The following is a 15,390-nucleotide window of genomic DNA, read 5'->3' on the forward strand; positions in this document are numbered from 1 at the left end:
GCATAAACACAAGTTTCATCCTAAGGAATTTCAAAGCAGATTGCAAGTTTAAATAAATAGGGAAACACAATTCAGAGCTCATTTCTCTCTCTGCTGAAGCAATGCCAGCCATTGTGCTGGAACTTAGCACCAATTTAATGAAACATTATCTACTTGAAGACATAAAGATACAGGGAGAAAGTAAAGTTACTTAGGAAGAAAAATTGTTTCCAAATGTACATTTTATTATGTTAAGAGTACTAAACTATGGACTGTGCAACTGCTCAAACTGCAAGTTACTGAGTTCAGTATGGGAAGAACAGTGACACTGGATAGGCTGTGATATACAGGTGGCTAGACTAGATAATCCAGTGGGTTTGCCTTTGCCATAAACTATGAGGTTATGAAAACCCACTAGTACATTGAAAACTCTTTACACTTTAGTGTGTAAGTATTCACAGTGGAACACTGTATTTGAATTTAAATAGCAAACCTATTATAAAGTATACTCATTGGACTACTTTAGAGACCCCTGGAAAAACAAAACACATCCAAAAGCACTGAGGGACTGATTCCGCAAAACTGGCTCTAATTTAGGATCCCTTGCCCCTGTGGATGCTGCTGCCCAGCAGAAATAGGTACTGCTCAGAATGGAGATGAGATGCTAAAGAAAGACTAAATAATGCTTCTTGGTTTTTCATCTCATGGAGGAGATTTGTGTCTAGGCATTATGCAAACACTCACTGAGGAACCACGTGTGTCCTGCCACAGCCTACACAAGGGCTCAGTTACCAGAGCTGCCCTGGGAGCACTGCCTTGCTGTGAGAGGTGGAAGTGCATCACACACCAAGGAATGTGCGACTGTGCTTGGTAACCCTCCCTGCCAAACAGTGCAGCAGTCTGCCCTCTGAAGGAATTGCTGATGGATTAGGCTGTTGGGACAAGAGCAGGCATGGATTTACTGAGGAGATGTGGTGAGGTGTAACAGCCCTCACTTTGTCCCTGAAACTGCAGGATGTGACATGCAGGATGTGATTGTCTCACCCTGGACCACACTGCACGTACATGGCTGTGAGGCTGTCCCCAGCAACTCCTGAAATTCACAGGCAAGACAGAGGTTCTGCTGTGTCCCACCACTCTGCATTGGTGTGTCACAAGCGGGGCAAGATGTAGAATTTCTTATTCTTGAGACACACTGTACTAATGCTAAAGCATTTCCTGCACTGGCCACCCCCAGAATTCCTCTCTTCTGTTCTTTGAAAGTGTTCAGCTAAGGTCTTATGAATTCGCTGGGAATTAATTTCTTGCTGTGTACGTGTTTTAAAGGTAGGTGCTACCAAAGAGATACTATGGAGGTATTTTGCGTACAGAATGTTGACTAGGAATGTAGTATTTCTCACCTCCCCCTTATTTTATGTTACATTAAAATTATCTTTACTCTTCCTCTGGCAGTTGCTATGCCACGCTTAAGACAGAGAGTCTGAGAAGAGGGAAATGTCAACTTTTAAGATGATGTTCAGCTTTCCTGCTACATGCAATCTTTATGTAAGGGATTTGAATTACATATTGTTCCTAGGTTCTTCTTACAAAGTCTGCTTGACTGGACACAGTTGCTTGCTTGTTCTTAATGAAGAGTTGTTAACAGAGGAAAGCGTACAATGAAGGGGCAAATAATGTCTATATGAATCATGAAAAATATATGTATAATGAGCAGGATTAGGTAGCACATGGCATATTTTTATTTATATAATGCCATGCTTTCATAAAAAGGCAGGTTTCATTCCCTACAGGAGTTGAAAATGCATTGACAAGTCACACAGCAAGGGATGACAGGGGATTGCTAGTGGCTGCAGGAAAGCTGTGGGTTGCAACAGGCAGTGGGGAAGGACTTTCTTCAGCCACCATCCTGAAGTTTTTATAAACAGTTTGTGTCAATTTACTGCATGTTATGGTTTTGATCAAGGAACCAACTGGAGACAGAGGGGCCACTTCTAAGTAAGAAAGCAGCAGGTGAGTTTACTGTTCAGTGGCTGGAAAGAAGGAAGGATTTGAATGAATAAGACATGGAGCACAGAGGATGCTCCAGCCACAGGGACCAACCACAGTGTTATACTGAGGAGCCAGCACAGGACCCCAGCCAAGCATATCACAGGGGAAGCAAATGGGGTGGAAGGTTAACCTATAGGTGAGGTCTCTCATACAAGGAGCTTGAAAAATGCTAGCAGGGTCAGAGGAAGCATTGAGCACCTGGCAGATAGCCAAAGCAGTTGGGATTTTGAATTGACATTAATTTCAATGCAATTAGTCTTGATGTTCTCTGCTCTGCATGAGAGGAGAATAACAGCCATGATGGGAAAGAAAAGAACACCATGATAATGATACACATTCAAGAAATGTATAAGAAAAATAATAATTTTTTGTGTTAAAACATATTAAAAACATAAAACATACTGCCTATCATTATGTATTACTCTTTGAAATTTAATTCACTCAGTGCTGTTCATGCTGTTTGTTTACATTTTCTATTGATCTCAGTTTGGGTGATGAATTTAGCCTATGGAATTTTGCTTCCAAGTTTCCACACGAGTTACCACTTGTGAGCATTGCAGTCCACCTTGCTCTTCACAGAATGACCTGGGGTAAATTCCAGCACTGGTGTAAAGGGGGTCCCACTTCTAGTGATTTAGTCCATAAAGGTAGCCTAGGCTTGCCCTGCTGTATGTACCATTTCAGAGGTGATTTAAGCACTTCTGCAAATCACTGCTTAAGCTGGGTCTCGGGGAAAGAATCAGGGTCATGCTGCAATGGGGGTTGCACAACCTCCCTTAAAATAAGAAGAGTGAGGCAGCACAGGCTGTGGCTTGAAAAGGTCAGTGTAAATATGCTGCCCTTCACTCCTTCACACATAAGTAATGTATTTGTTGAGAGTGTTACCTGCTTTCCAGGCTCAATCTTCTGTCATGGTAAGCTTTACCCCAGCTGACAGAAAACCTGTTTTCAGGTGGTTTTATGTATCCATTAATACTGTACCAAGCCTGGCATCTGAACTGGCATGATTTTTTTTTTTCATTTTCATCTTCATTTGCTCTGGGTAGGCAGGGGGTGCCACAAGCCTGCCCAACCGGGACACACCCTTCTCCACCCCCCTGGGGAAAGTGAGGAGACGGGCATTACAGGAGCTGGCTCCCGTGTGTCACTCCGGGCTGAAATGTGCCACATCCCGAGGGTCGGGGGACTTCTGGCAGTAGGAGGCAGCACCACCTTGGCTGTGCAAGGGAACAGAAGCAGCTGTGGAATGGCTTGGGACTTTGAGATGACTCGCCGAAACTGGCGTGCAAACTGTTTTCAAAGCCGTGCAAACGGGTTTTCAAACCTTTCCCTTGGAGTGTGCCTACGCTGCAGCCAAAGCTGCGCCGCAGCTTGTGCAAGGTTACCAGCCCTAAATTAAATCAAGCTAACTCAGGAACGAATAACATACAGTCACAAAAGCAGGCGAGAAGCCTGCATAAATACTTGAGCGCTGCTGTGGGCTGCCAGGGTGCCATGCACGTCAGGGTGCCCTAGCCAGCTGCCAGCTGCCTTGGCTCGGTCTCCAAGAGCAGGGATCTCCCAGTGTGGGATCGCTCTGCAGATATTCGCGTTGGTGCTGTTGCATGAATAGCCCCCTCTTTTCGTCACGGATTTTGCACATTTCTTCTCCCTGTCTGCGATGACATGGCACTTCTCTGGCAGCTACTCACAGCTTAGCTGAAAAGCCCAGTATTCTGGAAAGTATTTAATGTGTGTTAACCTCTCTTAATGTGATTCAGCAACTACAAATCAGAAGCGCCTGCCTCCCCTGGCCAGCCAGATATCACAGCCGGTGCCTCACACAGGCTGGATGGCAGTGCAAGGCATCTTACTCGCTTTGGGTGGCAAATGCTGATGATTGGTACTTTTATTTTTAACCAGAGATCACTCATTTTTAAAGGCTTCGTGCAATCCAGGGACCTTTAATTGCCTGTGCAGGTCTAGGTGGACCTGTATGGGCATGAAGACTTGCACAGGTGCAGTTTATTACACATCTAATGAGGAATTGGTGCAAAAAGGCCTGAACCCAGCCCAAACCCTGGACTGCGGAGAGAGCCCCTGGGAGCATCCCGGGCTACTGGTTCCAGCATAGAGAACCGGCTCCCCGGCCCCATCCCACAATAAATGCCACAATTTCTCCCCAGTGTTTCTGAGCCGAACATCGTGGTGCTTACCCCGCATGAGGTGCGGGTGAGCCGGGATGCTGTGTCCCACCCCGGGGTACCTGGCCAGGAGGAGGAAGAGGAAGAGGGGAGGAAAAAGCCCACCCCAGACCCAACTTCTGCGCGCCAAACCCCCCACGGGGGTGCAAGCTGCCTCCAGCTCCCCTGCCCGCCGGGCTGTGCCGCCCCCCGCGCCGAGCGGGCGCTGCGCGGACGCGGGCGCTGCGTGCGCGGGGCGGGCGCCGCCTCGGCCGCGCTCCCGGCGGCGGGCGGGAGGGAGGGAGGGAGGAGGAGGCGCGGGGGAGCGGGGCGGGAGCGGAGCGCGGCGGCGGCGGCCGAGCCGAGCCCAGCCGAGCCGCGCCGCTCGCACACGAGCGGTGGCACCGTGTGCTTTCTTTTGGGGGCAGGGTGCTTGCTTCTTTCCTAGGGGGAAGCGGGAGGAAGGCGGCCGAGGGGTCCGTCCCCGCCCGCGCGTGTGCGGAGAGCGGCCGGCGGCGGCGCCGGGGGTGCTCCGCGCCCTCGCCCTGCCCGCGGTGCAGTTACGATGCGCCCCGGACGCCGTGTGGCTGCAGCGCGGCGGCGCTGACATCGCTCACCATGGACAGCTTCGACTTAGCTCTCCTTCAGGAGTGGGACCTGGACTCTCTCTGGTGAGTGGTGCCTCTGCTTCACCCCCGGCGCGGGGACACGGGGGCTGCGGGGGATGTGCGGTAACTGGAGGGGGTGCGATAACTGGGCCATGTGCAATAATTTGGAGTGGGTGTGCACTTACCGGGAGAGGTGCAGTAAATTTGGGGTACAGCAGTAGTGGGAGGGCAGTAAGGGGGGTGCACTGACTCGAGGGTACAATAACTGGGGCAGCGGGTGCATTGGCAGAGGGTGCAGCCCAGAGAGGTGTCTCCTCTGCCACTTGCTCTCCCAGCATTGCTGGCGCGGCAGGGGCAGAAGGAGGGGTACCCTCCTCCCCTGACTGCCAGGGTGGATCCGGGAGGTGAGTGTGGTGTTTGGCTGGAGGGGTCACCTGCACTCGTCCCTTCGCCCCCCCGCGCTCACCCCCTTCCCCTCTAATAATACCTTGTGCCCACCCACCTCTGGTACCTCGAGTTGGACTCATCCCCCATCCTTCCTGCACGCCCCTTTCACCCCTCCACCCCCACCTTCGCTCCGCAAGTCCCTCCCGGGCCGTCTTTATTGCGCCCCCCGCGTTGCATGCCCTTGACCTCCCCCTGCGCACCCCCGTCCCTGCCCGCCCCGGCGGCGGGTGCGGGGCTGCCAGGGAGGAGGGGAAACAATTTCTAGAAATGTCATTAGCGGCTGGAGGTGGGAAGCGCTGCCCTCCCCCCTGCACCACCCTCCCCAAGCTGCTGCCTCTGCCAAGTCCCGGAGTTTGCTGCGGGAGTCACGCTGCCCCCGGGCGGCCGCCGCTCCCCGCCGCCGGCCCCGGGTCCAGCTGGGGTTCGCGGGGTGGGGAGGACGCGCTCCGCTCCCCCTAGACCCCCCCGGGGTGCGGGGAAGCGCCCCGGGACCCGCGGGGCGATGCCGCGGTGGGAGCCAGCGGTGGGACGCGGGTGCGGAGCCGCGTGTGGCGGGAGCCCCGCTGCCCTGAGCCCCGCCGCCCGGAGCCCCGATACTCTGAGCCCCGCTGCCCGGAGCCCCGACGCTCTGAGCCCCGCTGCCCGCAGCCTCACTGCCCAGAGCCCCGCCGCTCGGAGCCTCACTGTCCGGAGCCCCGCCGCTCGCAGCCCCGTGCGGCCGGGCCGTGCGGGCCGTGCCGCCTTCCCCGGCGGGGCGCGCTCCTGCGCGGGGCGCTCCGCGGAGCAGCGGCGGCACTGCCGGCCCTGGAGTGCGGCGAGCTGAGGTTTCTTTTGCCGGCAATCAGACACCGGTGTGCGTTTTGTTTTAAGCCGTGCTAGGTGATCTATGGCTTCTGTCAGTAGGGAGCGCGTTCGACAGCGCCGGCTTTTCTCCTCGGTGGCAGGTGTAGCAGAGGGAGCTGGACCAGCGAGTCCCGTTAGTTGAGCCGCTTCTCACAAAAGACCTCGGGATGATGAGAACAGCTTGCGCTGCATAATGTGGGTGCTTATAAATGCATACATTGATAACATTGAGCCCAATAAAACTTTTACATTGCTGTGGGAACTTTAAAGAGCGCGTATAATACAAAATTAGTTATTACCCCATAAAAGTTTTTAATTATAGTGTTTCTGCCTGTGACACAAGTTAAGGTTATGTCCTCGTTTCAATTATAAATACCAATATTCAGTTTATATCCGAACCATAACATTTATCTCTGGCCTGATTTTAAGTTTACAGTCTGTATGCATAGTTTTACAATTAAATTACATGGTTTTTGCATTAAACAAGAGTGGGAGAAATAATACTTTTACACATTTGAATGCTTTTCCCTTTCTCCTTGAATGAAGACAAACTTTGGGCAAATTTTCTTTTTCAGCAAAAGTGGACTGTCCATTACTCTGTTCTCTGAGCCGGCTATTTGAGTTAATAATGATTTGAAAAACTAACAATGTAACTCTGGGACATTAGGGGTCTAGGCTGTGTCTGGCCATTGCTTCTTCTCATAACCTTCTTAGCACTCTTGGCTGTTTTGGAGCCACTTTCAAATGACTGTGGTTGCCATAAGACTCCTGTATGGGTCCAAAAAGACGTCAACTGTTTTCCAGCTAAATTACCTTCTTAAAAATATCTGTATTTGCATTACTTGCAATCTTGTGGTTTTATAGCTCTTGTTACTTGTTTTCCTCTATAACTGTTGCAGTTTAGAAGGTGAGTTCATCAAAAGGTCTCCAAAAAGCACATTAGAAGTTGTTGCATTGTGGCAGGCCTGCATTCACTGCTAAACTTTCACCCCTTTGTCGGGGTTGAACCCCACAAATACCCAGAGCAGTGCCTAGTGAGGGGAGCAAGGGGGTTGCTGTTGTGTTTCTGAGTCCTTTTTGGGGCACTGGGTTTTGCCACCAGCTTTAGCTTGGAGTAAAAGATCATGGGCTGTAAGTTTATCACGAAGCAGCTGTTTGACAAGTGGTTTGGAATAGTCAGTTTTGAAAACTCATACAAACAGTAATAAATAAAGCTTACCTTGGCTTAGTGAAAGCTTCCAAAGTCTGTTGTGAAGGTCAGCAGTGCCCTGGGGCCCTGGGTCATTCTCCCATTTGCAGGCAGGGTGGCTGTTGCCTGCTGCTCTCCTGCTGTCCTGCCTGCTCACCACGGGGCAAGTCAGGGGCATTCTCAAGAAACTGCTGTGAATTCTGCACTAAACTGGCCAAAACAAAGCTTTTGAACGTGGTGATGTTCCGCTATGAAGACTTATGAGAATGCCTTCAAAGTTGTGCAGTTGTTGCCAAAAAGGGAAATAAAATACACCACATTGATAGGAAGTACTTCATGGCAAAGAGCAACACTTAAAGAGACTTAATTGTCTCTGCAGCAAGAATAAATGTTGTCCTTTATTCTTTTGAATGTGGCCATAATGGCAATTTGTGCACTTAATTTATGACTGAAAATCCACTTTTTGAAGTATTTGGTGAACATTTTGCTTAGAAGTGCGGTAATTAAATATTAATGTGCTGTTCTAAAGTGAGGGGTTTTTTTGTTTGTTTGTTTGTTTTTCTTTTTCTTTTTGTTTTTTGGGTTTTCTTCATTTATTTGAGATGTTCTTGGAAAATCAAAAGGTGTTTCCAAATGAACAGGGGCATGCTAATCAATTTTCATTGATTGTTGCTATTATACTATTAATGAATTTTCTTTCCAATTAACACATGCTATATCTTTTTCTTTGCTGTAACAGAGAAAATGTAATGTTTTATCATGTAGTGGCTATAAGACAGTATTTAGCTAGTAAACTGTAATGGTAGAATATTGTAAGCTATTTTCTACTAAACAGTAGTTTTTCCAGATTGTATGGATGCCAATAACACTTCTGCTTTCCAGAAAACTACTATAATTCAAATAGTGAAAGCTGAGCCCAAACTCAAATAGGAATTTTAAGAAAACATACCAGTCTGTGGCATAAACAAAACTTGTGCCCATTTGGGAAGCTTTTTTGGGAACATTTTAGGGTGATCAGCCCAACTTAACTCAAAGTGTTGTTACTGCTGACCAACAGAGTTATCCTGAACACAGGGCACTGATGACTTCAAACCACAGCCCTGCCTCCTGTTTTTCCTCCTCCATGCATTTATTTGTGTGCTACATGTGTAGTTTTACTTGTCCAGACTCGAGGATGTGGATTCTCCAGTGTGTTACAGGTTTGCATTTGTTTACACAGGACAAAAAGAGATGGAAAATCTCAGATGGAGGTGTTTTATATGCCTGCTGTACATCAGTAAACATCCTATACATGATGGAAAGCAGCAAATGAACAGACCAAAGGACCTCATCACAGTGCCCAGACTAGTTCTGCATTACAGGCATTTGTTTTGTTATTTGCTTTATTTAACAAATCAAGATCAAAATTCAGCCAGGTCTTTAATTCCATGCTTATTCCAGGTTTGGGCACAGCAATAGTGAATAGCAGTCAGTGAAGGCTCTCCTCAAATGCTGATGTCAGATACAGGCGTAGGCAGAGTTGTTCCCCATTCATTAAAAGCAATTAGCAGATCTATTAAAGCACTTACTGTGCTGTACCAAACAAGAAAATAATTTTGAATGTAAGATGTTTGTTAGCCACAAACAACACAGTGTCTGTTTAGGTAAAAGAAGCCAAGTATGTAATTGGTTTATTTGGTAGTTACCTGATACTTCTGTGCCTTTTGAGTTAACACCAGTTTTGTAGGGGTTGGATAGTCCTGTAAAAAATGTATAGCTGTATAGCTTCCAAGCTAAGATCAATATCAAATGCCACAGTATAAGATGGCCCAGTGTGTGTTACAGACCTTGTACTGAATTATTAGTTCATTTGCTATCTTTGGGTCTGTTCCTGCTCCATTTGAAGTCAATGAGAGTTTTGTTTGGAAGTTGCTATTAACAAAAAGTGGTCAGACATCCAGCAGTCTTATAAATGAACCTTTTGTAACTTCTTGATTCCAGGTTGCCTGGCTTTTAGTCTCTAAATTTTATATTTGTGTAAGGCAAGATTTTTTTCTTATGTTGCATGGTGTTTACTGGAGACAGTTTTAGAAAGCTAATTCTACACATACTTCTTCAGTCAAAGTAGAAGATCACAATGTTTATTTTCAGATAACAGTAAGCAGCTACTTTGGGGTGAAAGGGGTCACTCTCTCAGTATGGTAACAGGCTGGACCAGCTTGACCTTTTTGCAGAAAATACTCAGCAATAGTACCTCCCTCTCAAAAAAAACAACAACAACAAAAAAAGTTAGTGTCCTCTTTTATCTCACATCTCCTTTGCAACTCCACTCCAGCCTGTGTCTTGGACTTTTCTCCTTATTTTTTTCTTTTTACTTCTTTTCCCTTTTCAACCAATAATGCTTGAAATCATCTTTGTCTCTTTATTTCTCTCTCTGTGTGGTGTTTCCTATTCTCCTTTCCTCCCAGTGTCAACTCACAGTTACCACCTGTCCCTCATTGAGATCCCATCTAAAAATTTGCTCTTTCTGTGATGATTATAAGTTGTGAGCAAACAATAGGCAAGTAATAACTATAGATTGTTCCCTTCTCCTGCTTTCACAGCATGTTCTCTCTTCTTGATGCCTGTTTTTTAGGCTGGAAGCCCTTTGGGTCAGGAACTGCTTTTATTGTTTGAGTTTTTTTTTTCTTACAGCACTGAACAAATTGTATATACTAAAACATTATAAGTAATAAGAAGAGCAAGCTTTTCAAAATACTTTATAAACATCAGCTGAATAATAATATTTTAAAAACATGTCTGCTGTGCCACGTGAGTGCTCATTTGCTGGGTGTAATATACCACATCCTCCTCATTTGAGTCTCCACTGAGTCCAGAGGCTTTGCCAGTTTACATCAGATGAGGATCTGGACTATTATCTCTAATTCACTGTACTTAGTTGGTTTTTTTTTAGAATAATTAGTTTTTTAAGCTTGTGATTTGTTTTTGTCTAATAAGTAAAATTCTGTTACACCAGTAGGACAATGGATGTGCTTTCATCTGTGTCCCTGAGGACTGTTTGAGTACCCATGTCCAATTGTGTGATGCAAGAGATGAACAGCCCTTTAGGCTCTCATTCTGACACTCAGACGTGAAGATTTGTCCTCCTCTGGGGATGTATTCATCAGAAGTTGAGGCGAAACCCTTACTCTAGGTTATTGGGGAAGGGTTCAGAAGAGGGCATGCATGAGATGCATGCAGCATTTCCCATTCTTTGTGAATATTTTGAAGAAAATACCAGGTTTCTTAAAACTAATGGACAGGAAATATGGGCCATTAACAAGCAGCATTCACAAATACTGGCTGTGGGAACATCTTGTCATCCATATATTAGCAATAATTTCATACTCAACTCCATGACACTGTCATTAAAGGAAGCAACTGTTTAATTACAGGGGTTTCTAACTTCATAAAACAAATTAATCCATTTGCTTTATATTTATTACGAGGAGATGACAAAGCACAAATAAAAAGAGAGATACCTTACAGTCAGGTTATTACTTTTTTATAATAGGAGTAATAGAGTAAAAGCTGTAGAAATTAAGAGAAACTGGCATCACATACAGGTAGAAATCAGGGAGGTTAAGTTCTGTGTGACATGTTGTCTCATCTGACAGACTGATCAGGTTGTAACTGTGAAGTGGCCCTGTCAGAAAATGAGATTTCAAAAGGATGGAATTTTCTAGGAAACCTATGGAAACTTTCTTTTTGTATGGTTGGTTAGCTGTAAGGCTAATTCCAGGGGAAAAAAACAACAAGTTCTTAGGGAAAAAGTGGAAGTTGGAAAAGAGAAAGCTGTAATCAAACTTCCTTGGTTTTGAACAGAACTAACTCTTCATAAACCCTGCCTTGCTGAGGAGTGGGAATTCCCATTTTGGTGCTGCTGCTGGGGTCTGGATTCTGACTGCTGCCAGGGAGGCCACTGGTCTCTGCTCTGGCCAAATCCATTGGATTCACATAATTACCAGTAGGGCTACTCTTCTGTCTCTTAAAAATCAGTATTAAGACACTGGTTATACTTGCTGGTGGTTGAAATAATGGATACTTATAGCTATATATTCAGGTAATACTCTACATAATTTCTGAATAATTTGTGGGTAACTACAAATTTATACTTAGGAGAAAGAGTGAATGAACTGTAGTGACAGTTAAATGAACATAATGACAATTATTAATATTCTGTGCTAAACGTTTTCTGTATTTTTTCAAAGGTAAAAACGCATAACTTGTGTTCCTCTCTTACAAGTTGATAGTTCAGCTTTCCTCGTACCTTAAGCAAACAAGAAGTAGTGTTAGTGACTTAGGAGGACTGCATTTTATCCTCTTAGGAAGATTTAAACCTGAATGCATGTACCAAGGACCTGGATACAAATGTGTCTTGGGAAATATGACAGTAGGAACGCAATTTAAACTTAGCCTCAGAGACCCTTTATGTCTTTCTTAAAAAATAAATTAGTTCCAATGCAGCAGTGGTGGTCTCTGCAGGCAGGAAACACTTAAAATTATGCAGAAGGGACCAGAAATCTTTGCTAAGAAGCTTTTTGTTGCTATGTTTTTTTTCTCAATAAAGATGATCCACAACTGTAAGCACTTAAAACTAAAAACAAGAGGGTTGTATCTGACAAAGCTGCACAACTTCTTAATGTAACCCAGTCTTTCTGTGTGGTTGTTTGCACATGTTTTGGAGCAGAGAAAGAGTCCTTTGTGGCTCAGCCTGGTTTGACTACATGGCAGGAGTGTACAAATAGAGGATGAAGGTGGTGTCTGCTTACACTGAGTATGTTTTGATTGCTTTGAGCTGTGATCACTTCTTTCTGCACAAATCACTTTTGATTTGATGTTAGGGAGAAACTCTTGGCTTCCCTGGCTCGTGCATTGCCATGATGGTGCAGTCTAGATGCCAGGTATTATGATGACCTGTGGTGGTAAGAAAAATGTAAATATGATAGACAGACTGATCAGAAGGAAAAAGGTTTGGTGAAGTATGCATTTGCAGAGTTCAGATTCAAAAGCCATCCCAGCAGTGGTCTCTGCAACCATGCATCTCTCTGTTTCTATCCTTGCATTCTTTGTTTTGGTCACTGTGAAGGTTTTGGGGAGCCTGTTCTCATGCATTGATGTTGGCAGGTGTCCTAAACCTCCTCTGGGGGGATGCTAGCTTTTGTTCTGCTGATGCTAAATGGTGTCTACATCCTAGTGATGCACCAAGAGAAAATTGATCCCTTCTGTCATTGACCACTTGTGATTGACCAGAAGGGTTCATCTCTCAGGTCTGTCAATTTCCAGAGAGAATGATTTAACTTTAATGTTTTTGTGCTCCTTGGTTTTAGAACAGCAAGTAGATGATTGTACCTTAGCCTAGAAAAAATTAACAGACTGAGTTGACAGAGACTCTGGAGAAGATAATTACATTGATATGCATCCAACAGAGGACACTTTTTTATATTTTTTGTTTCTGACATAGGGAGGGGACTTGTCATGTCATCAACTGTTTTTAAAGGACAAAGTAACAATAAAAGCTAAGCATGCATTTCTTCATTTGTGTTTGGCAGAGAGAGTGTAACATTTTCTCCAGGATGATGACCTTGAATTAACTAAATGTCACCAGTTTAAAGAGTAAATTAATGTCACAATGTGCTTTATTTGTGGTTAGGCTTGAAGACTGTCAGGAATTTCTTAATACAAAAGGTGTTTTTGTGCTAGTCCATTTACTAAGGCTCCCCACAAGAAAACCACCATGATCCTGACTGATCTGAATTTGTGTCACCACATTGCCTTGCATGTTTGTGTACACCAGAGTGTTTGCAGCTTGTGGAGCTCAGCCATTCAAAGTGTGCCACAGAATCACAGAAATGGCTTGAGTTGGGAGGGACCTTAGAGATCACTTAGTGCCAACCCCCTGCCTTGGACAGGGACACTTTCCACTGGACCAGGTTGCTCAGAGTCCCATTCAACCTGGCCTTGAACATTTCCAGGACAGGACATCCATAGCTTCTCTGGGGAGCCTGTTTCAGTGTCTCGCAGTGTCTTTACCTTCACAGTAAAGAATATCTTCCTAATACCTAATCTAAACCCACCCTCTTTCAGTTTGAAGCTGCTCCTCCTTGCCCTATCACTACATGCCCTGGTAATCAGACTCTCCCCAGCTTTCCTGTCAGCCTGCTTTAGGTCCTGGAAGGTGCTAAAAAGTTTTCCCCAAGACTTCTTGTCTCCTTTTTCTAAGGAGTGGATCCCATTCAGAACCCAGTCACTCTCTAATGTAAAAGGGGCAAGAATTATAGGTGGGTTTGGGTCTGGTTTTTGGTAACTGCCAGTGTCTATGAAAATCTGTTCCAAACCCATAGCATTGGTAGCAGAAATGTACTTATTACCAATATCTGTGGTAATGTGTAGCTGTTAATGTATCCCTGGCCATTTAGTACAGATGATTCTGCAACATCTGAGGTGAAATGGTGTTGAGATAACCCCAACAAAGGAAAGCACAGATAAATGCTTTTGCTGCTGGAGCTGAACCAGCTTTTGTAGATCCAAGAAAACGATCTCTTTATGGCAGTCTTCAAGGCTTCACACTTCACAAGACCTTGCCAACCGGGGTGCGTGGCTGTGTGAACATGATTACATAGCAAGTGGTATAAATGCAAACCTTTTTTGTTGTTGTTGTTCTTAGAAATATATAAGTAGCAGTATCTTGAACTAATTACAGCTGATGTAAAGCACATTTAAGGAAACCCATTAGCAAAGAATTAAAACTAGAGCAGATTAGCTATTCTTTAATGGCCTTGACTGTAGATCTTTTGATGCCTTGGTAGCTTTTTTAACACTCATTGCTCATCTGTCTTTATTCAATGACTGAGAAGCTTCTTTCAAGTGACAGTGAAAAATTTGCTGTTTTCTGCTGAAAAAATTATTACCTGGTAAGGTAAATTCTATGGAGTTCTGTACTGTTTTTGTTGTTGAGATTTAAAGCATTTTGCTGCTCAATGTGTCTGTGTAGTAGAATGAGCAATTCCTAATATGCTTCCTAGGAGTTATTAATTATTTACTTTCTTGAAATACAGATCATAGACAATTTTACATGACTTCCTTTCGTACAGACTTTCTTGACTCTTTTTTTATTTTTGTATGCTTTGCAAATGCCTATAAATTCATTTTCACTGAAAGGGGAAATAAGTAATTTAGATAATTGCAGCTGTTTCATAATTAATTAATTTCAATTTAAAATAATCAAGTAGTGCCCATCCATTGTTCTGTGTGCTTTTCTGAGGCATTAAGATTCACAATGTCAAAATAAGTTCCAGATGGAAGTGCATACTTTATAATCTGAGAAAAAATATCTGGTTTTGTCAAAAACCTGAAGAGTCCTGCCCTGATCTAAACAGAGAGTATTAAGCACATTTTCCATTTGCTTTCAAGTAATTCCAATTGCCTTAGGAATTACTTGAAAGTCCCAATTTGAAAAGTTTTATAGGGTAATAACTTATAAACAGAACTATAGAATAAGAGGAATAGTGATGTATGACTATATATTAATTTGTTTCCTCAAATACTCCTGGCATCTGTTAAAATGTAACAAGTAACAAGGATTAGCACATTTCCCCCTTTTTGGCACTCTTCTGTGATAAAGAGAAATATTTGCAATGATAAATCATCTCTTTGCTAATAATCAAACATCATCATATAATCATAATCATAACACATTCTCCTGATAAAAAATTCATGGTAAAATGAAATTTAAAAAATTGAGCAAAAGGAAAAATAGTTGAAGTGCGCTGAAAAAGTCAGTATGTTTTTATACTTTAATATATGCTTGGGTTAATGGAAGAACTTTTAATGTGGCAGTTTGCAATTGGAATAAAAAATCTTTTTTGAACATGAAAGACCCTTATGTAAGAGGTTTACATTATGTAAATGTTAGTGTTATTGGCAATAGCCCATTATAAAGGAAAACTTCGTATTCAGAAAAGCATTTGCAAATAATGGGATAGATGCAGCAATCACTAGTCCTCACTTGGACAACTTTCTCTTTGAAGTCAATGGAAGTTTTGCCTGAATAAGGTGGAAGAAATTAGCCCATTCATTATTATCTGAATTACAT

General features: G+C 44.1%; 1 protein-coding gene across 2 annotated transcripts in view; it reads left to right on the top strand.

Annotated features, from left to right (window-relative positions):
* The first annotated feature begins 4,536 nt into the window (after positions 1-4,536).
* The window catches only part of AFF3 (ALF transcription elongation factor 3), a 329,101-nt gene continuing 318,247 nt past the window's right edge, over positions 4,537-15,390 (top strand). For both annotated transcript variants that reach the window (XM_077173416.1, XM_077173417.1), the window contains exon 1: positions 4,537-4,861. In XM_077173416.1, coding sequence (XP_077029531.1) covers positions 4,809-4,861 — 53 coding nt within the window. In that variant the 5' untranslated portion in view covers positions 4,537-4,808. The remainder of the gene's footprint in view (positions 4,862-15,390) is intronic.

The sequence above is a fragment of the Agelaius phoeniceus genome, chromosome 2 (assembly GCF_051311805.1).
Source record: "Agelaius phoeniceus isolate bAgePho1 chromosome 2, bAgePho1.hap1, whole genome shotgun sequence".
Lineage (NCBI taxonomy): Eukaryota > Metazoa > Chordata > Aves > Passeriformes > Icteridae > Agelaius > Agelaius phoeniceus.